General features: G+C 41.3%; 1 protein-coding gene across 2 annotated transcripts in view; it reads right to left on the bottom strand.

Annotated features, from left to right (window-relative positions):
- LOC131200684 (protein FRA10AC1) overlaps positions 1 to 23,129 on the bottom strand; it is a 44,037-nt gene extending 20,908 nt beyond the window's left edge. Inside the window, exons 1-8 of one of the 2 annotated variants that reach the window (XM_058187823.1) lie at positions 22,695 to 23,129; positions 15,920 to 15,996; positions 12,131 to 12,217; positions 12,004 to 12,049; positions 10,921 to 10,997; positions 10,086 to 10,169; positions 6,608 to 6,692; positions 4,958 to 5,003 (exon numbers count right to left, since the gene is read on the bottom strand). In XM_058187823.1, the coding sequence (XP_058043806.1) occupies positions 4,958 to 5,003; positions 6,608 to 6,692; positions 10,086 to 10,169; positions 10,921 to 10,997; positions 12,004 to 12,049; positions 12,131 to 12,217; positions 15,920 to 15,996; positions 22,695 to 22,727 (535 nt within the window). In that variant the 5' untranslated portion in view covers positions 22,728 to 23,129. The remainder of the gene's footprint in view (positions 1 to 4,957; positions 5,004 to 6,607; positions 6,693 to 10,085; positions 10,170 to 10,920; positions 10,998 to 12,003; positions 12,050 to 12,130; positions 12,218 to 15,919; positions 15,997 to 22,694) is intronic. The other variant, XM_058187822.1, reaches the window with a different exon arrangement.
- Between the last annotated feature and the right edge of the window lie 245 nt (positions 23,130 to 23,374).

Genomic DNA, 23,374 nt, shown 5'->3' with positions numbered 1-23,374 from the left:
CGGCTTCCTACCTGAGTAGGGGGTTGGACTAGAAGACCTCCAAGGTCTTCATTCTCCAGCTCTGTCCTTATGTTAAATCGTGTAAACTTAATTTTCTAACAATACTGGATAACTTATATTATTTATAAGTAACCTTTGTTATCATTTAAACCACTCAGTAACTAGAGTTCTTGCAGACATTGCAGGGTGAGGTTTTAGAATTTATAAATAGGCTAGCAAAATTGTGTAACAGCAAAATAATTACATCTGAAATGAAAAATAACAGGGTTGCTTAATGTAAATGATGGCAAATAGTTAAAGTCATAATAGAAGCATATCATATTATATGTTAGGCTGAATGCCACCACGTGTTTACTGGACCCGTGCCCCTCCTGGCTGGTGCTGGCCACTCGGGAGGTGACACGAGGCTGGCTCCAGGCGATTACGATCGCTTCTTTGGTGGAGGGCGTCTTCCCGGCCGCCTTGAAAGAGGCGGTGGTGAGGCCCCTCCTTAAGAAGCCTTCCCTGGACCCGGCTGTTTTAGGTAATTATCGTCCTGTCTCCAACCCGCTCGCGAAGGTTGTAGAAATATGGTGGCATATCAGTTTCCCTTGCACCTGGATGAAACTGTCTATCTAGACCCGTTCCAGTCGGTTTCCGGCCCGGTTACAGCACGGAGACGGCTTTGGTCGCGTTGGTGGATGATCTCTGGAGGGCCAGGGATGAGGTTGTTCCTCTGCCCTGGTCCTATTAGACCTCTCAGCGGCTTTGATACCATCGACCATGGTATCCTGCTGCGCGGTTGGAGGGATTGGGAGTGGGAGGCACCGTTTATCGGTGGTTCTCCTCCTATCTCTCCGACCGGTCGCAGTCGGTGTTGACAGGGGCAGAGGTCGGCCCGGGCGCCTCACTTGTGGGTGCCGCGGGGTCGATCCTCTCGCCTACTGTTTAACATCTACATGAAGCCGCTGGGTGAGATCATCAGTGGTTTCGGTGTGAAGTACCAGCTGTATGCGGATGACACCCAGCTGTACTTTTTCACACCGACCACCCCAACGGTTATCAAGTGCTGTCCCGTGTCTGGAGGCCGTACGGGTCTGGATGGGGAGAAACAGGCTCAAGCTCAATCCCGCCAAGACAGAGTGGCTGTGGATGCCGGCATCCCGGTACAGTCAGCTAAATCCGCGGCTGACCATCGGTGGCGAGTCAGTGGCCCCGATGGAGAGGGTTCGCAACTTAGGCGTCCTCCTGGATGAACGGCTGTCTCTAGAACAGGGGTGTCCAAACTACGGCCCGCGGGCCAACTGCGGCCCGCGGGTCAGTTTTTATTGGCCCGCAGCAAATTCTCGGTGGACAGTGGGGTGCGGCCCCCGTCCTGGCCCCAAGGAAGCCGCCGCTGCCGGTTGCAGATGCGGAGTGGCTCCGAGCGCCGGCGGAGTCCGGCGGCGTGTGGCTGCGGGCAGGAGCCTGCCTCTTGGCCTGGGCGGCCGTTTGCAGCGTCCGGCGGCGTGTGGCTGCGGGCAGGAGCCTGCCTCTTGGCCTGGGCGGCCGTTTGCAGCGTCCGGCGGCGCTTGCCCACACCATGCGCCTGCAGCGCACCACGGTAGACTGTCACGGGCTGGGGCTCCGCGCTATTCCTAAGAACATCCCGAGGAGCGCAGAGGCTGTAAGTGTCGCCCGGACCGAGGCGCGCCGCTGCACCGGGAATGCTTGCGGCTCGGAGGTCGAAGGGCCACTTGGGAGGCGTGTGATTGCAGCGTTTCGCTGGCGCCGCGAATCTCCGCAAATGCTGGTCGTGGCGCTTCCTCCGCCCCTGACAAAGGAGCCCAGGCGCACTCAAAGCCTTAGGACGCCTAGCTCCATGGCCTTCGCCACGGTCCCAGAGGTGGCGAGACAAAGGTCCTCTGGGGAAGTCGGAATGCGGGTGGAAGTTGGGCGAACTCGGGCAGCGTCCGATTCGGCGCTCCTCAGGGGCTTCGGGAACAATCCTCGGTTGCCTTTGTTAGGCAGCCGTGGCGCGCTCCGTGCGGCTATGCCCCCATCTCAAACCTCCGGGTCTGCACGGCGGGAGCCTCCCATCCTCCCTTCTGCATCCGCGGGCAGCGGGTCGGGTCGAATCGGATGAGGAGCAGCGGCTCCAGATGCTTGGCGGCCGACTCACATTTAAGATGGTTGCCGCATCCTGGGGTCATGTGATCACCTTTGGCAATGTTCTGACAAGCAAAGTCAATAGGGAAGCCAGATTCATTTAACAACTGAGTTATTAAATTAACAATTGCAGTGATTCGCTTGACAATTGTGTCAAGAAAGGTTGTGAAATGGGACAAAACTCACTTAATAAATGGCTCACTTCACAACAGAAATTTTAAGCTGAGGACTACCTGTATATTTTAGAATAGAATTAGAATAGAATTTTTTTTTTTATTGGCCAAGTGTGATTGGACACACAAGGAATTTGTCTTGGTGCATATGCTCTCAGTGTACATAAAAGAAAAGATACGTTCATCAAGGTACAACATTTACAACACAATTGATGATCAATATATCAATATAAATCATAAGGATTGCCAGCAACAAGTTATAGTCATACAGTCATAAGTGGAAAGAGATTGGTGATGGGAACTATGAAACGATTAATAGTAGTGCAGATTCAGTAAATAGTCTGACAGTGTTGAGGGAATTATTTGTTTAGCAGAGTGATGGCCTTCGGGAAAAAACTGTTCTTGTGTCTAGTTGTTCTGGTGTGCAGTGCTCTATAGCGTCGTTTTGAGGGTAGGAGTTGAAACAGTTTATGTCCAGGATGCGAGGGATCTGCAAATATTTTCACGGCCCTCTTCTTGATTCGTGCAGTATACAGGTCCTCAATGGAAGGCAGGTTGGTAGCAATTATTTTTCTGCAGTTCTAATTATCCTCTGAAGTCTGTGTTTTTCTTGTTGGGTTGCAGAACCGAACCAGACAGTTATAGAGGTGCAAATGACAGACTCAATAATTCCTCTGTAGAATTGGATCAGCAGCTCCTTGGGCAGTTTGAGCTTACTGAGTTGGCGCAGAAAGAACATTCTTTGTTGTCCTTTTTAATGATGTTTTGATGTTAGCTGTCCATTTGAGATCTTGCGATATGATAGAACCCAGAAATTTGAAGGTTTCTACTGTTGATACTGTGTTGTCAAGTATTGTGAGAGGTGGAAGTATGGAAGGGTTTTTCCTAAAGTCTACCACCATTTCTACGGTTTTGAGTGTGTTCAGTTCCAGATTGTTTTGGTTGCACCACAAGGCTAGTCGTTCGACCTCTCGTCTATATGCGGATTCGTCATTGTCTCGAATGAGACCAATCACTGTTGTGTCATCTGCGAACTTCAGTAGCTTAACAGATGGATCATTGGAGATGCAGTCATTGGTATACAGAGAGAAGAGAAGTGGGGAGAGCACACAGCCTTGGGGGGGCCCTGTGCTAATTGTACAGGTATTTGATGTGATCTTGCTTAGCTTCACCTGCTGCTTCCTGTTTGTTAGGAAGCTTTTTTTAGTTGGCAAAGCTAACTAAATTACATATCACTATCAAAACTGCATTTAGCCCTTGAGAAAATAATTTGAAGTGGCAAAGATACACGCATTTCCTAACAATATAACATCTACTTGGAAAACAAACAAAATACCTGACATTTAGTGTTACTTAATAATGGAAAAGTTCCATTGCTGGTTTCCACCTGTTATTAAAGTGAGACTCTTATCAAAACAAAGACTATTTAGCTTAATGGATTAATATTTCAATCGTGTAAACTTAATTTTCTAACAATACTGGATAACTTATATTATTTATGAGTAACATTTGTTATCATTTAAACCACTCAGTAACTAGAGTTCTTGCAGACATTGCAGGGTGAGGTTTTAGAATTTATAAATAGGCTAGCAAAATTGTGTAACAGCAAAATAATTACATCTGAAATGAAAAATAACAGGGTTGCTTAATGTAAATGATGGCAAATAGTTAAAATCATAATAGAAGCATATCATATTGTAATGATATTAATACAACCATTTACATTACAGGCAGCCCTCAACTTATGTCCACAATTAAGCCCAAATTTTTCATTGCTAAGCAAGGCAGTTGTTAAGTACGTTTTGTACCATTTAACAGCCTTTCTTGTCACAGTTGTTAAGTGAATCACTACTAACTTGTTAAGTCATTAACATGGTTAAGTGAATCTGCCTTCCCATTGACTTTCCTCACCAGAAGGTCTCAAAAGGTGATCATATGATCCTGGGACACTGCAACTGTCATAAATGCTAGTTGACAAGCACCCAAATTTTGATCACATGACCACGGGGATGCTGCAATAGTCGTAAGTGTGAAAATGGTCATAAGTCACTTTTTTCAGTGCTGTTATAACTTTAAATGATCACTAAACGAATGGTTGTAAATTAGAGGTCTTTATATATACACACACACACATAAAAAGAAACTCCAGTAATACATTCAAGAAAACCTACAGCTGCATCTCACAACAATCTTGCATGCTTATGCCTCTTAGTGGTAAACTATATTATTGCTCTGTAACAATGACGTTTGATGACTATAACAATCTTAGCAAGCCTGAGGTCATTAAAATCACAATTTACAAAACAGTAAAAATCAATTATTGTATGACTAAATTATGGTATATCAGAAGGCTACTGTACAATTAACAACAATAAGCTCTGGGGCCTGAAATCAACGCTATAACTGGTAATATAACTAGAAACTGGTTTTTGTAAGTCTGCGAAGATGCTAGATCAACACCTGATGTTAGGAAGGGCCAACAAGCATAAGATGAAACCCATTTTTACTTGCAGTTCTTCAGCCTTCAAAACATCAGATTTTGGGACCCTGAAGTGGCTGCAGTGATAGGTGAGAAAAACCCATTCCATAACAGAATTCTGCCCATGCTCATCTAAGTTAGATTCCAAGACTCAATAAGGAACAAGAAGAAAACTTGCCTTTTCCCGAGACAACTTCTTGCTCGTGTCTCCATCTAAATCCAAACTGTTGGAAAGATTTTACAAATACAGTTAGTATTTTGGTTTTACAAATTCAGCAAGCACAAGGAAAAGTAGCCTCTATATCCGTGATGGCGAACCTATGGCACACATGCCTAAAGTGCGTGGCGTTGCCCGTTCCTCTTCCGGGTTTCTGGCACACATACGCACACGACAATCAGCTGGCCTTTGTGCGTGCAGCAGTGCCAGAAACTGGGAGAGTTGGTCTTCCGTTTCCCAGTGTGAGCATGTGTGCTGGCTAGCTGATTGGCGCGTACGCATGCACTGCACTAACAGGAAGACTTGCTGGCCGGCGCTCATGTGCGCGCCAGAAACCAGAAGTACATTTTCTGGTGCATGCATGCCCCCTGAGCAACTCCTCTTCCTGCTCGTGGCCCAGACGAGCGCTGCACGAAGTGCTCCCTTTTCAGCACTTGGTGCCGCCCGCGCACACACTCCCTTTTCAGCACTCAGTGCTGAAAAGGTTCACCACTGCTCTATATTTAGAAGACTATTTTTTTTAATTAGTGTAAGCAATGAACAGCAATGATCAATTATGAAAATGAATGTCACGTGATTCCATAGGTTGATTTAGGAATGAGGTGCGTGAAATAAAAAATGAATATAACACAGTTGTGCTTTATAGTAGGCTTTTTAAAAATTACTCATGTCTTTTATTAGGCTTTTTTTTAATCAGCTGAATTTTGGATAGTCAATATAAAGCATCAGTAGATCAGATGACTGTGCGAGTTCTATGGCAGCCAGCATTTCAAGGAACGGTCATGAGTACTCCTTGTTCAGTGCCATTGTAATTTTGAATAGTCACTGAATGAGCACCATCAACTGAGGACTACCTGTATATCGACATAGATTCAACAGGCTGGCCATTCAGCTATATTTCCTTTTAATCATCCATCACACTGGAATGGTTTTCCGAAAACGATCAACTGCTAAGAAGCATTGTAACCATTTAAATTCATAGGCAGGGCTATATCTGTTTTCATCTGTGCCAAAGGCTAATTTGAAGTCTCTCTATTGATTTCAAGAGGATGAAAGAGAGGAATGCAGTCATGTCATTCTCCTCCCTGGTTTTGTACTTAAGAAATGTGCTGGATCAAACTAATGCTATATTTCAATGCCTCTTGCCCATTATTTGCTAATCTCTCTGAATTTTAACGGCTGCAGACCATCTGTGAGCAAGAACTACGGCATTCTGACTTTTCTTAAGGACAATCACAAGGAATCTGTGGAGCTACTTTTGGAAACAGAATTTTCTGCTACACGGTTTGCTCCATAGATGTTCATCCAAAGAAAGCATGAGTTTGCCAGTTCCAAGCATAGTACCTACTCATTAACATAGTAGCTGTCTCAAATATTTGCTACGGTTCTGCAACAGCCATTGGGAACAAATAGATCAACATTGCTTTGTTACCTAAACAAAATCTCAAAAAGCAAGGTATAAGTTAAGTCCTCAAATATTTGACTGTCATGCACTGGCCACGAACAATAATGCTTTGGTAAAACAACTCTCTATATTGTCCCATTCCCTGAAGCTATTCGCTAAAGAACTAAAATTATCTTCAAAACTTTTGGCCAGAACCTAATAATTACCTTGTTCTCTTTGTAGTTTCTCAGATCTGCTATACAGTATTCTTTGAATAATTTATCATAGTATTTCTTGCTCAGCCTCTTCTCCCTGAAAGATAGAATTATTGATTGAACAGAAGAAAAAATACAAACGGACAAAAAGAGGAAAGGTATTCTGCTTTTAACAATGGATAGGCAGAAATGCTAACAAGCTTATTTGCCATTAAGTATTAGTTGCAACAGAAAATTTTAAAAATGGTTGGCATTTATTGTTTAAGTAGCTTGCTATTACTTTACCGTTATCATGAGCATGCTTTGTTACAGAGTGTATTATTTCACACTTCCTAAATGTCTGAAGCTATCTTTTCGGGGGAAACAAAGGTCAATATAGTTTAGTGCAGTGTTCTCCAATCCTTCTGGCTTTGCAGATTGGCATGGGGAGGCGGGGTAGAAGAAGGGATGGTTCCACATGAGTGGTGGGTGAGTGCGTGCACGCAGCTCCATTTGTGCAAGCAGCAGGCACATGGAGCTTTGTGCATGCTCATCTGCCACTTCTACAGCACAGTTCTCAACAGGCCATGGCCTGGTAGTGGGCCATGGCTGGAGGGTTAGGGACCCATGGTGTAGTGGTTAAAATATTATTAGGCTAGTCCAGGGGTCGGCAACCTTAAACACTCAAAAGAGCCACAAAGGTCCTAACCAGAAGCACCCGTTCAATTCTGGAGCCAACCGGAAGTTCGGTTCCCCCATCATAGTTTCCTCCTAACGCGGTGTCTTTTTTCCTCTGCTGACCGGAAGTCCGGTTTCCCCACCATACAGTCTCCTCCTAGCATGGCATCCTTTTCCCCCTGCCAACTGGAAGTCAGTTTCCCCACCATAGAGTCTCCTCCTAATGCAGCATCCTTTTTCCTCTACCTGTCCTAACCAAAAGCCCTATCAATTGTGGAGCCGATCAGCAACAGGGAGCCACAGCAAAGGGATGAAAGTGCCACATGCAGCTCCAGAGCCGCGGGTTGCTGACCCCTGGCCTAGTCACTGGGAGAGTCTCAGTTTCAGTCTTTCCTGCCTTAGGGATGAAGACAGCTGGGTGACCTTGGGGCCAGCCACTTTCTCTGTCCTAAGAAGCAGGAAATGGTAAACCACTTCTAAAATCTTGCAAAGAAAACTACAGCGACTTATCCAGACAGTCGCCAGGAGTCAAGAGTAACTCAAAGACACCAAATAAATAAGTAAATAGAAATATTCAGTACAGGAGACTTAAGAATTAAAATGTGAGTGTGAGGCCACATTCACACAGTTTTGACATGCTGCTATCCCATTCAGGCCCCCCTAAATCTTGCTGACCCCATATATTTTTTTTCTCATATACCTGGAATGGGTCTGTGCTATACTGCTACATATACAGTTTTAACAGGCAACACCCTAAGAGCCGTGACTTCTGTTTCCATCGGCAAAACTCCAGCCCCATCCTATGTCATTCAATATATAAAAGGCCTCCTCTATCCGGCCCGCATAATATTATGGCTACGCAATGCACTGCAATTTTTTTCCTTTCCTGTTGCACAGAATATGATGTACATATGGAAATGTATGACTACGTTTTTTTTCTTCTCCTAACTACTTGTATAAGGATTATTCTTTAGATTATTAATGTTGTTTTATATTCTTGTATGGACTGCACCAGTAGAGGCTAAACCAATTTTGTTGTATACATGATGTACACCGACAATAAAGGCTTTGAACTTTGAACACTGAATTAATTTTTTTATTCTTCTACTTCCTTGTAATTATGGCTCAGCTGGTTGACTGTCGACTGCAACCATGAGGTTTCTTTTAAATGTCTTCTTGACTGCCAGCTAGGGGCCACTGGGATTTGCGCAGATGAAATGTAGGCATTATTTAAGTGCTGCTGAACATTAGGAGGGTGACAAAGGTAAGACTTAGTTAGGAGCAGGGGTGAAATCCAGCAGGTTCTGACAGGTTCTGGAGAACCAATAGTGGAAATTTTGAGCAGTTTGGAGAACTGGCAGCAGAAATTTTGAGTAGTTCAGAAAACTGGCAAATACCACCTCTGGCTGGCCCAAGTGGGATGGGAATGGAGATTTTGCAGTATCCTTCCCCCAGAAGTGGGGAGGGAATGGGGATTTTGCAGTATCCTTTCCCTGAAGAGGGGTAGGAATGGAGATTTTGCAGTATCCTTCCCCTGCCACGCCCACCAAGCCACGCCCATAGAACCGCTAGTAAAAAAAATTGGATTTCACCACTGGTTGGGAGAATCTGTAAAATATCCTACAACATAGGGTGATGAGAAGAGACAAGAAGCTAAAGCTTTCTCTGTGGGAGCAGCCGTACTGGAAGGGAATGCCTGCCAGTCAGGTCACAGCAGCTCAGTTAGCATCCTTTCAATTGCATGTCTTAACCTGGAATGAAATTAATCAATTTTAAGGCCTGGAGGCTCCAGTTTACCAACCCATTTTTTTTTAAAGTATCTGCAGAAAGTGGGAACACTGATCTGCCTTTAGGCTGGTCTATAACCATAAGATGATTTGAGTTGATCTAATCTGATCTGCCTTAGAGCCAAAAGAAGACTGAGAAGGTGAGCAAAGAGGTCAGGGATTAGTCTGAAGGAAGTAATCCCAAAGGAAATCAGGAGAACCAACCAGAGTCACAAAACTGCTGGCATCGATCATTTCAGTCAACACACAGAAATTTTATTTCAGATTGCTTCCCCAGTGCACACCAGTGGGCCCTACATCATCTGCTCAGAGCATATGAGGTAGGACAGGGATTTCAAGCTTGATTTCATTGAAGGCCGCAACAGAGTTGTGTTTGATCTCAGGGGGCCAGGGTGGGCGTGGCCAGGGTGGGCGTGGCCAGCTCAATGTCACTCGTGTCGGGGGTGCCTTTGGAGGCCCGAGTGCTCTGCTAGAGAAAACAGGCTCCCGAGCTCCGTTTTGGACTGCGATGGCCTCCTGCAACCCTCTGCCAGCGAAACCTTCCCTGTTTCCAGGGCAGCCCCGCGAGCCAGATCTAAGTACCCCGTGGGCTGGATCTGGCCCCGGGGCCTTGAGTTTGACACCCCTGAGGTAGGACATAATTGAGTGGTTTTATTACTTGTTATTTTAATATTCGGCCTTATGGTTTCAGATTTTTAAATTTCAAATATTGTGTTTTAATTTTTGTATATGTCTTTTTAACTTGGCTGTAAATGTAAACCGCCCTGAGTCTTCGGAGAAGGGTGGTATAGAAATGTAAATAAATAAATAAATAATAAATAAATAAATAAATAAATAAATAAATAAATAAATAAATAAGGAAACACACACCACTTCTAAATGACCACATCTTAAGCCACCTTTGGGGCTTTCACAGGATACTGAGATACAGGGGGAGACAAGCAGACGTGCTTCAGTAAGGGTTAATGGGCTGTCCTTGGGCCAGACCAAAGAGGTTGTGTGAATTGGTTTGCCCCGACAGAGAAATAAAGAAAAATTGAAGTTACCAGCTCATATCAACTTCATCCTCTTCTCTCCACAAGAACCTGTGGTTCTCCCTTATAACATCAAGGTCAGTTTTATCGTTTTCTCTGTTAAAAACAAACAAAAGTTGGGGCTAATGATCAAAAGAGTTGCTTTTAATTAAAACCAGTAATAAAAGCTGTTCATTTTTTTGGTCAAATTCTTTAGCACATCAATTTTTTTTCCTAAAAAGGAGCTCTTTATCAAAAAAACACATCCCTGAGACTCCCTTGCACGGCATCAAACTGCCTCTCAACTGTGCTCAGATTCTTTTATAACTTAGCAATGTTGATTTTAGTAAATATAATGTTTATGCAGAAATACTATCGACTACATTTAATCTAGATGATACAGTTGAAGTGTGCTTTTTAATTCAAAACATAGAATCCAGTTCAACAATATTCTATTTATATATATCAGTAGCTTTCTATTTTTAGTTCTGAATTACACAATTGGCATAATTAAAAGAATTCGTATTTCACAGTTAATTCTTAAATATATGATAGAATGCTCTGCTGAGAATTAGTTTAAGCATTACTACCTCTTATAGAAACTATCATCTCCAGATAGGAAAAGTGTGTGTTTATTTACATAGGAACTTACTGTACTTTTTATCATCAACTTATTCAGCATGAACCAGATAAGTAAAATATAATAAGGAAGTAGTTTTTAATTATCCAAAAATTACTCATGCATAATTTAATCTTATAAATATTTACGTATGCCAAATAAATTTTGATTCTATTTATCTTCCATTATTAATGATTTCAGCCTTTCTATTGTTTAGAAATAAAGTTCTATAAATAAGATGGTACTTACCCTGAACGTCTGAAGTCTTCTTTCTTACCACCGTAGTATAAAATGTAATCATTTACAAACTTCTTATGTCTTGCATACTAACAGAATTAAGAAAATTAATAATGTTTCTCTTTAATGATTGCCTAGTAACAACTTCATCTTAAAATCAATTCATAAAAACTAACCCCAAAACATTTCTATAATACAAGGTGTAAGAAAGATTCTAAAGTGATAATTATTATTAAATGATAAGTTACACAGTTATTACAACAACAACCTCTATCAAAACTGAAGGATACCTGCAGTAGTTGTGAGACCTGGAAAACCCCTACAACTGTTTTAAAGAGTTGCTGACCGGTGCTGTATTTACATTGAGTGTCTTGAATAATTTATTCTAAATCAAAACTGAAACACTGCAGAATTATATAAATGTGCATTTTATAGTGCTGCAGTTGTTATATAGTTGAATACATACACACAGAGATACATAGACATTAATCATAGCTCATACAGTGTAAGTATTACTGATAGCTTCAGAAATGGAGGAACCATAGTTACAATTCTTTGCCTTCTTTTAATTGCTCATCTTAATTAACATTTGGAAAACACAGCCTTATGACTGTACAGGAAAGAGAAGGAACATCTAAGATATATAATTAAATAAATGTATCTGTGTATAGGCGAGTAGCAAAGAGAAAACAGTTTTCTCCTTATTAAATTACATTTTCATATTTTGAAATATTGAAGTCATAGCTTTGAAAATGCATCCTATTTATCTTCCAGACTGATCTTTTGACAATTTTCTAATGTAATTTTAGTGTCCACCAGTTCAGTTTCCTTACTATTTTCTTTTCATTTAAAAAGAAACACCAATCTAACCAGATATCCTGTTTTTCCTCCCTTCCCACAAAATCAAGATAACCAGAAATTGTTCATGCTTGAACTCTGCCTTAAGAAATATAATTTAAACCATACTTGAAGAAAACCACAAAGACAAAAATAAAACTGTACTCAAAAAAAAAGAAAATGCTTGAGTGTTCAGACATAGGGGTTTTTTTAATATTAGAGTACATTTTTGCTTTTAATTAAAATATTAAAGGATACGGCATCCATTGCTATTAAATGGAACCGTCTATTTCTGGCTTCTTCCCTAGAAAAAGGAAAATGTTATTCCAGTAATTAGGATGCTGAGGTGCGATTTTGACAATGTTACACTAGTGTGACAAAGTACCTGTCCCACTCATCCATTGCCACCTGTCTGTGGGCCACTTTGTCCTGCTTCTCCTTCTGGAAGGGCTTTTTGAGAATTGCATCTTCGCTGGTTGGCAGGGAGAAAGGAGAAGAAAAAAGAAAGTATTTCTTAGATATTGCATGTACTGTAATTTTTAAAATCTCTCTTTTGAAAACTACGAACTGGTACATATAGTAATTGTAAAGTAATAATAAAATAAAAATCGGATAATAAGTAGAATCAAGAATGGTAACTAGAATCATAGCTTCCTTGGAACACATATTCGGATGCCGGGGTTCACATACCTACAAAGATCAAAATTGTATAGACTCTGGTTTTTCCCTGGCGCTCTGTGAAAGCAAAAATTGGACTTTGACAAATCAGATAGGAAGATGATTGACCCTTTTGGATCATTGAACAAATCCACCCATAATTCCCACATAAATCACAAATTGAATAGCAGATTCAGATGATCATATTTCAGACCCATTATTCCAGGGATGGGGAACTATGGCCCCTTTGTGACTTGTGGACTTCAAATCCCAGAATTCCTGACCCAGCCATGCTGGGTCAAGAATTCTGGGAGTTGAAGTCCACAAGTCATAAAGGGGCCATAGTTCCCCACCTCTGCATTATGCAAAGACCTAGCTCTCTGGAGAAGGCTCTAATGCTGGGAAAGATGGAAGGGAAAAGACAAAAAGCAGCAAAGTGGACAGACTCAATTACGGCAAACAGTGACTACACACGAATCAATCAGACTCAAGACTTAAATATCCTAGTCAGAAAATCCCAGTGTAATGGCTACTTCTTTTTTCTTTCTTGATTAGCAACTGAGAAGCCAATTGGTGTTCTTCAAACAGCAAGATCTGACCTTAGGACTTCTAGTTGCCAACCCCTAGATTACAGCAAACTTGTTTATTTCATGTAGTCCGTTCATGTGCAAATGGAAGGAATTAGGTTGGGAAGACCAGGTGGGCTTCAAAAATTTTAGCAAGGGATTCTCTGCCTGGTTGCTGGGTAGGTGTGGCCATGGTCTAGTTGGCTTCCTGCCCCATGGCGGGAGGTGGTGGGTGTTTTTGCCCTCCCCAAGCTCCAGAGGCTTTCCTAAAGCCTCTGGAAGGGTGAAAATGGCCTCCCTAGGTTCCAAGACCTTCCCGAACTTCAGGTAGGTCCGTTTTTTCCCCTCCCAAGCCTCCACGCATGCCCTGCACTTACCTGCATCCAAAACAGGCCATGTAGGGACTTCTGGGAGGGGCAGGGTAGGCAGGTGTGGGATTTGGAGATTCTCCGAACTGCACAAAATCTTAGTTAGAGGTTCTCCCGAATCCCTGCGAACTCCCAGTAGCCCATTCCTGGGGAAGACTGCTTGAAATATTTGGGACTATGTTCAAATCCCCATAAGAATCATTCCAATAGGAGCAAGTGCCACAGGAGCAGGAATGCAGTGCTTATCTGCCTCTCTTTAAACCAACTGGCTACTCTAAAGAATTGCATTAAAATGTTATATGTTGCTGAATCCAAAGCACCGCATAGCTTTAATGAATGTTTTTTTTACTCTTCGGGGCAAGTGAAATTCTAATGATATTTTAAAAAGATTGATAACCATAATATTCTCCTAGATAACCATAATATTTTCACAATGAAAATATTATGGCTATCCAGGAGGAGTTGTTTAGATTCCATTTTTTATTTTTTTGCGATTTTCTCATTTCACCATTTTTATAGGTTTTCCCTTTTTTTTTTTTTTTTTGCATTTATATCCCACCCTTCTCCGAAGACTCAGGGCGGCTTACACAATGTCAAGCAATAGTCTTCATCCATTTGTATATTATATACAAAGTCAACTTATTGCCCCCAACAATCTGGGTCCTCATTTTACCTACCTTATAAAGGATGGAAGGCTGAGTCAACCTTGGGCCTGGTGGGACTAGAACCTGCAGTAATTGCAAGCAGCTGCTGTTAATAACAGACTGTCTTACCAGTCTGAGCCACCAGAGACCCTTTTTTGTCTATTTCCTAAGCAATCAAGATAATGGTCCTGAATGCCACGTTCAATACTGGTGTTACCTGAATTTTTAAAAATCAGCATAAATGAATGTACCTTTTTCATAACCTTACTCCCAAACGATGAGCATAGGATTGCAATACATGTCACTTCCCACTCAGGTAGAAAAATCTATCTGTATGGTCACTAGGAGTTGAAAAGGATTTGATGGCTAGTACACTTTAAGGTGTTGGTTTTGACCTTTAAAGCGCTCCATGGCTTAGGACCTGGGTACTTACGGGACCGCCTGCTGTTACCATACGCCTCCCACCGACCCGTACGCTCCCACAGAGAGGGACTTCTCAGGGTGCCGTCCGCCAAACAATGTCGGCTGGCGGCCCCCAGGGGAAGGGCCTTCTCTGTGGGGGCTCCCACACTCTGGAACGAGCTTCCCCCGGGTTTACGCCAAATACCTGACCTTCGGACATTTCGTCGCGAACTCAAGACTCACCTTTTTATCCGCGCGGGGCTGGCTTAAATCGGGATTTTAATCTTAAATTTATTAATTTTAAACGGGGTTTTAGTATGGTAAATTTTAATCATTGGGCTAATTTAAATAAGTTTTTTAAATCGTATTTTAAATCTGTATATTGTATTGTCGGTTTTTTATTATGCCTGTACACCGCCCTGAGTCCTTCGGGAGAAGGGCGGTATAAAAATCAAATCAAATAAATAAATAAAATAAATAAATAGTAATCAATCAGGCCTCCCCCCCCCACCCCAATAAGGACAAGTTGAGAAGAAATAATAAGCAACAGTTACACTTCATTTCTTTCCAGCAAGTATCCTTTCCCTCCACTTCCTGGCCTTGACTTCCTTTGATTTCTTATTCAGTACAGGTAACCTTCGACTTATGACTACAATTGAGACCGCAAAATTTGTTGTTAAGCGATGCGGTCATTAAGCAAGGCGTTACAGGACCGTACCAGATCTTACAACTTTTTTTTTAATGATCATTAAGTGAGAACTGATTCCCCTTATCAAAAGCTGGCTGTAAGATTGCAAGTGGTGATTACACGACACCCCACCCCCCCGGAGGCTGCAACTCTTGTAAATGTGATCCAGTTGCCAAGCCAGACTGCGATCATCTGCAACAGTTGAGTGATGACTGATCGTAAATCACATTTTTCAGCATCGTCATTAACTTTTGTAACTAAATGAACTGTCATAACTTGAGGTCCACCTTTTGCTTGACATAGCAGGGGATCGCTAGCCAGCCTTTAGTGGGGCTCTGCGTCTTCCGAGCTGAAGCTCAGAACTGCAGGTAGTCCTTGACTTACAACAGTTCATTTAGTGTCCGTTCAAAGTGACAACGGCGCTGGAAAAATGTGACTTATGCCCATTTTTCACACTTTATGACCATTGCAATGTCTCGGGGTCATGAATCCCTTTCACGACGTTCTGACAAGCAAAGTTAATGGGGAAACCAGATTCACTTAACAACCATGATTTAACAAGTGCAGTGATTCACTTAACAACTGTGGCAAGAAAAAACAGTAAAATGAGGCAAAACTCACTTAACAAATTTCCCACTTAGCTACGTAAATTCTGGGCTCAATTATAGTCATAACTCAAGGACTACCTGTACAAAAAATGGGATGGCAAACAGCCATAAAATGGATGCCACAGTATTTTTTTTTACTGTTGTTTCGAGACAAGATACTCTGCTCACAAGTTTTTTTAAAAAAGAAAAGTCTGCTATATGCATACATACAAATTATAATGCTACCAGAGCGATATGTTACCTATTTTTCTGCTGGCAAGATTTCTCCACTGTTTCATCATCGCTAAAATCAGAATCATAGTCTCCATGGCCAAGTATCTGGAGGAAAAAACATACAACATGGATTCTGGGAAATTTATGGATTATAAGACACTGGCTTCAAAGGCAATTTCCATACTGAAGTAACCAGAAACATATTTTGCAGGGGGAAAACATGAAATGACAAAAAAAAAGAAGAAGAAGAAAGAAATGAAATTGGCTACTGGCTTCATAAACAAAGACTTGGTCTGAACGACGGGAAACATCAGCAGATTTCGTTCTATCCCGCTTCCCAGATATGCAAAAATCCATGATCTGCAATCATAAACTTCAATGTACAAAACAGCGAAGAATAACAACTTCACAGCAGGAGTGGCCAAGAATCTCTGTCTGCATGTACAAACAGTTCTCGATTTACAACAATTCATTTATGACCTTTCAAAGTTACAACAGCACTGAAAAAAGGGACTTATGACCATTTTTCACACTAACGTCCATTGCAGCATCTCCGTGGTCAGGTGATCTAAATTCGGACGCTTGGCAAACTGACTCATATTTATGCCGCTTCCAGTGTCCCAGGGTCATGTTTTATGACCGTTTGACAAGCAAAGTCAATAGAGAAGCCAGGTTCACTTAACAACTGTGTTACTAATTTAACACCTGCAGTGATTCACTTAACAACAGTGGCAAAAAAAGTTGTAAAATGGGGCAAAATTCACATAACTGTCTCGCTTAGCAACAGAAATTTTGGGCTCAATTGTGGACATAAATTGAGGACTGACTGTACTTCTCCCTCTTCAGGCAATCGTATATCCCTTCAGAGCAAAACGAGAAGAAGGTTCATAGAGTAGACCGAGGTGGGCAACTAGGACAACTTTATAATCTGTGGACTTCAAATGAAGTCCACAGGCCGTAAATTTGCCATAATTGCCCACCTCTGGAGTAGACTAGCAAAGGGTTAGTCTTCTTTTCCAGAGCATAGGGGTGGGGAAAAAAAATCTGGGACCATTGCAATGGCTGTAGGTTTCTGCAATGAGGTGCCCCACTCCAAACAATATGTACAAGTAGTCCTCGACTTATGATTATAAGGAAACCTATTCATTACGGCTCATAAGCCACAATGGTCTTAAAGCAGGTCATCACATGATCAACCCCCATTTTGTGTATTTTGCAGCAATTGTTAAGCAAATCCCCATGGTCATTATGTGACTCTGCGGTCGTTAAATGAATTAATTATTCACTATGGGCATTTTTGCTGAAAACCGGACGTAAATGCCGGTTTTTTTGGGGGGGGAATGTCGTAAATTGTGATCACGACCACAGGACATTGAAAATGGCCATAAATGTGGGCCGGTTGAGCATTCAAAATGGATTGTGAGTGGGGGTGGCCATGGTAACTTTAAACGATCAATAAGCGACTGGTCACAAGTCAAGGGCATGTTATAAAATGACTTCAAGGCAGCCACTCTTTCAAGGCACCTACTCAAATCGCTCACATTTTTGCTCAGGACAAATTGCATGCCCAGATGTATTCTGTGTATTGGGAACAATTTAAAAAGTCCACCCATGACTTCTTCAGATCCTAAGGTCCTAACAGTTGTGTGACTAACCAAAGTTTGTTCAGCAGAAAACTCTAATAAAAAACATAATTGACGAAGCTATATTTTAGCTTTATTTAGCAAAGTATAAAAAAGACCATTCCATGCTATGCATCAGACAACAAGGCACCAAAGGGCAAGATTCTAACATTTATTTCCAATTTCCTCTTTCACCCAAGTAGTTACGGTTCTTTTTTTAGCAAGGCATATAATCCTGATTTAAGTTCACGAGGGGAAAAAAATTTAGCCAGAAAATATGGGATTTATTAAATAGGGTGTTTTTAAGGATTGCATAATATCCCTTTCTTACAAATACTTCAGCATCCAACTTCAGTTTTGTTTATAAGAAAAGGAGCTTTTTTCCTTCTACCAATGTCATTTTCTGTAATTTCAACTTTCAAGAGCGATTTCAAAAATGTCAGACATTCCTTTTACAATTGTAAAAGTATATAATTTTTCCCAACTTACTTTGCAGATTTATGGGTGAAAGTGGCATTTCTAATCACTAACTTTTATTGTTGTGGTCCTCCAGCAGCCTGTGGAGCTGGCAGCGATGAGGCTGAGGTGAGGCCGGGGCCATTCAGGAGTGAGGTGCGGACTCCAAAGACTGATAGTTGTGAGGCAGAGGAACAGGAGGAGCCTGTTCTTAATGCACACGTGAGAAGAACTGCCAGAAGGCAAGAGCAGCTCAAGCAAAAAGGACAACTCGGGAGTAGGGTCAAGAGATGATTGGCCCCTCCCATAAGGCTTAAAACAGACCAGTAACGGCGTTTGGGCTTTGCCAGAAAACAACGTTGGTAGCTTCATCTTCTGCTTCATCTAGGTTTTGCATTTATTTTTGTGACTTCTGAACATTTGCCAAGAAAGGTCTTTGGCAGTTTGCCTAATTGGACCAAGGTTTATGATAGGACTGAGGAATTTGTGTTGGGAGGAATTTGTTTTAATTTGAGTTGAACGCTGGGAATGAAATAATTCTCAGCTGTTCGAATAAAGTTTGTTTGTTTTTTCACGGACTGAGTTTCCTACTACCTACTTGGGCCTGGGTCACAACAATTTATAACTGATTATAGAAAACAGTCATATTAGTTATTCCACGCTGATGTGCTTTGAATACAAGGGTGATATCACAGCAATTGGAATTGGCAACTAGTTTCTAACGGAAGTTTTGGAATGTTGACAACTAACGAAGAACATGGAAGAGCCATGAATGTTTTCTAATCTCTGATTAAAAAATTGTCTTCCTCTTGCAATTTACTTTAGAACAGGTTTTCAACCAACAATGGCAAACTATCGAAATGATACGTTATCTGCAGCACTTATGATACAGGGATATATTTATGATGGGGACAAACACATTTACTAGCCATAAACATTATCTAACGGGTCATTATCACCGTGCATACAACAGATTGCAAAATGGACCAAAATAGACAGTTTCTTCAGCCTTTCAAATTATGCACACAAGTTATTTTCTTATCTGCCTTAATAGTTACAAATTCAAAACCAGACAAAAGAGTTATCTACAGTTAAAAGTAACAAAAAAAACTGTAACTGCTATAAAACTACTTTTCTGACTAAATTGAATAATTTGATGGAGAGCAATCTATTAATTTTATTTTAAAAATTGAAATAAAAAATAAAATAAAAGTAAAATGATAATACATGGGGAAGGACTCTTCGGAAAGAAAAGCAATTTAAGTAAATAATAATGATCTCCCAAAAAGGAAAGCATCAGGCAACTATAGACCAAACGCTTGATTACCAACAACTTTCAAACTGCTAACTGGTGTGTTAGCTAATGCAGAGTAATAGCATCTAACTGAAAACAAGTTCTTTCGATCTGAGCTGAAAGGAAACTGCACATATCAGCTCCTAACTGACAACATTATTTTGAAAAATTTTATAAGAGAAGGAAGACCAACTTCAAAGACCAACTTCGACTAATTACAAGAAGACATTTGATTCCCTGCAACATGATTGGATAATGAAGTGCCTATAAATACGGTAAAAGAAGTGAATAGAAACATCAGAATCTTGGTGCAAAAATGAATGGTACAATGGAAGACATAGCTTTTGGTCAATGGTGATAGACTGAGAGACATTAACATCAAGGGAGGAATCTTTCAAGGAGACTCAATATCACTACTGCTGTTTGTCATTGCACTGATTCCTCCATCAACACTAGTGAACAAGTCAAGTCATGGCTATGAAACATCAAAAACATATGCCAATCTATCCCACCTCCTTCACATGGACAAACGGAAGCTGTATGGAAAAACACCATCTGAAATCGGATCAATGCTGAACGCTGTCCACATATAAAATGAAGATACTGCAATGGTGTTTGGACTGAACAAATGTGTCACCCTTATTATCAACAGGGGAAAAATAATGAAAACTGAAGGAATCAAAATGCTTTATGGAAATAACATCAGGAGTCTGGATGAAGACAATCGCTCCAAATACCTGGGCATCCTTCTTCATACAAGTCAAGAAGAAGATTAATAGTAAATATATCAGAACAGTGAAGAAAAAATTTAGTCCAAATTCAGTGGAAGAAATACCACCAAGGCAATTAACACCTGAGCAGTTCCAATCATTAGATGCACTGCTGTAATAGCAGACTAAACTCAAGCAGACCTAAAACACCTGAATAGGGAGATCAGAAAAATAATGAAAATAAATCATGCCCTTAAATCCATACAATGATATTAACAGACTCTATTTACCAAGGAGTATAAATGGGGGTGGGATGTTGCATGTACACCAGAGAATTGAAAAAGAAAAAAGAGCATTGGAATAATATCTGAAAGACAGTGAAAAAGCTACACTGACTGTATGACCAAAAATAAACTGATTATCAACAGTGACATAACACTGTAGCCAAAATTATTCACTAAAACATCTGTAAAAATGATCATGGGCCAGTAATGAAAAATTGGTGGGCTCAAATAGTTGAAAAAGTAGTCAAAAATGATCAGGTTAAAATGATGCAGGAATTCCAAAAAGAAACTAATAGATTTGGTGCATACATAACACTGTGTTTGAAAAGAAGAATATGTGGATAATTGATGTGGCAATACTAGGGTGTAGTAGGATAGAAAACCAAAAAAAAATAAAAATGAAAAAGATCAAGAAGTATCAAAATCTGAAAATCGAAATTGAAAGATTATGGCATAAACCAGTCATGGAGGTCCCAGTGGTTATTGGTTCACTGGATGTCATACCAAAAAAATCTTGGACAGCGCATAAAAGATCTGCACAAATTTTCCATCTATCCATTACAAAAGGACACACTGTTTGGATCCACACATATATTATGGCACTACATTACGACATCCTAGATTCTTGGGAAGAATTCCACACGTATGAAGGCCAACACCAGCTAAACAACTGGCAGCTGTGATTTCACATAGTTCTGTATATAATAAGTTCATATCACTTTAGTTCTGTATTTGATTGAATGTTGATGTGCTAAAATTATGCAAATTGTATGCCCAATGTTCAAGACAAGCACATCTTTTTTTCTACTTTTAACATAAAGCTTCAGAAAGGATTTATTATGATTAAGCTGCACAATTTTAATATATGAACTATGATCTAGATTGCAACTATCACATTCAGGTGAGGCAGAGTTTTTTCCCTAATTTGTTTCTGAGATTTACTCCCTTATGTGTAAGGTATATTATGAGAAGCAAGTAGTTGGGAGATTCCCTGCACATAATGAGACATTAACTTACTTTGGCATAAAATAAACAGAAAAAGAGAGATTCAGATATGATAGAGCCTGTACAGTGGCTGAATTGACTGTAAATGGAGGGATATGCTCACCTTGGCTATACATTTCTGATATGGTTTTATGATTCATATAAATGCACTTTTAAAAAAATAAAGATGCCAATAAGGGCCATGCCATTTGCAAAATTTCAATACATCGTCTTTAAATAGTTTTGATTCATCTCTAAGCTTGCCTAGGCTTACAAATGACACTATGATAGTCTAAGATGTGGAACCCGTGTAAAACCAAATGCACTTACTGAATTTAATAATCACCTCAGCTTATAGATTATTGATGAGCTACCATCTAGTAAACTCCATTCAAGCACAATACTGTGCTTGAATGGAGTTCCTATTAGTGTACAGTCCTATTCCTGGCCAATGTACACTTCACAATCAAATTATTTATTTATTCATCAAACAAAAATTACAAATTCAAAGTAACAAAATGAAAAAAATAAAATGTGAAAGGGTGGTAGGCATGTTAGTGCCCTTATGCATACCCCATTAGGAATGTGTTCAATATGGGATGAGGTCCACAGAAATCACAGATATGATTTTAACATTGCAATAAACGCTCTGGGGTCCATGGAGATTCTCAGTCATCCAGGTCATGGTTGTCCTAAAGAAGCTTTTTTCAAAAGTCAACTGACTTTGTTTTTCCTTGAAGATGTTTCCCTTCTCATCTGAACTGAAGAATTAGAAGCAAAAATTCTTGAAGGAAAAACGAAGTCCAAGTTACCTTTTGAAAAAAGCACCTTTTTGGAACTATGGGAGTAAAGTCCTCACACTCAATCTTCAGACTCAAGAAACGCAAATACAGGTAGTCCTCGGCTTACAACAGCTCACTGAGTGACCGTTCAAAGTTATGGCACTGAAAAAAGTGACTTACGACCATTTTTTACACTTAACGACCATTGCAGCATTCCCCCACGGTCATGCGATCAAAATTTGGCAACTGACTCATATTTATGGGGGTTGCAGTGTCCCAGGGTCATGTGATCCCCTTTCGCGACTTTCTGACAAACGAAGTCAATGGGAAAGCCAGGTTCACTTAACCACCGTGTTACTAACAACCCCTGCAACGATTCACTTAACAACCTTGGCCTGAAAATGGGGCAAAATTCACTTAACCAACCTCTCGCTTAGCAACAGACATTTTGGGCTCGACTGTGGTTGTAAGTCGAGGACTACCTGTACTATCCCCGCAATTCACCCTCCTCCTATAACCCGATTTTTAAATTCAGCCGAACATTCTGAAAACGCATCCAGCGATGATGCCCGGGAAGGTTTTCCCTGCCGGAACAACCAGCGCAGCGCCGCGCCGGGGCGAAACCTCTCGCTGCCCCCGCTCTCCCTCCAAAGCGGAGGACCGCTACTTACAGCCCTGGGCAGTTTCCTCTCAGGGGCCGCCATGTCACCCCCCCAATCAGTCCGCCTTCCCCGGCTCGGCCTCGTTCGCGACTTCGCCGGTGCGCCTAGAGACCCCTCCGCGGCGGCGTCCCTCAGCAAAAAAGATTCGGTCGGAAACTGCGGCGGAAAAGAAAGGAGCCGTTTCACAGCAAAGCGGCCGCGTCCCTCGCTGATTCTTCAGCCCGGCGCTCCCTGATCGGGGTGGGTGGGAGAGGCGAGCGGACCTTCTTATGCTCCCTTAATAGGGAGAAAACGGGTAGATGGGGAGCACTGCAGAGCCATTCTTTTGCAGTTCCCGAGAAACCGAACCTAATGCTCGATCTCTTGCGTTCTCTTAATTTTTTGGAGAAAGGGATTCAGATTCATAAAACAGGCAGAGACTTTCTGATCGCGTGTGATCTGGAAATGAAAAAAGGGAGGTGGGGTAACTGTGAGATATAAATTTCATTCAATATTGGACGCTAATTGGTTTTTGGTTTTGGCCCTCGAATCGAAACCCAGCCTTTGAGATGGGTTGGGTTGGGGTTGGGTTGTAAATCAAAAGACAGGCTCTGTTGGTGCTGGCTTTTGGGCAGAGTTGGGATCTTGGACACAAAGCAGAGCAAGTATGAAGATCCGCTCCGATCTTGATTGCAGAAAATATGACTTCA

This window comes from Ahaetulla prasina, chromosome 6 (genome assembly GCF_028640845.1).
Source record: "Ahaetulla prasina isolate Xishuangbanna chromosome 6, ASM2864084v1, whole genome shotgun sequence".
Taxonomy (NCBI): Eukaryota; Metazoa; Chordata; class Lepidosauria; order Squamata; family Colubridae; genus Ahaetulla; species Ahaetulla prasina.
Note: the sequence above shows the minus strand (reverse complement) of the source record. Positions and strands in the feature narration are given on the sequence as shown.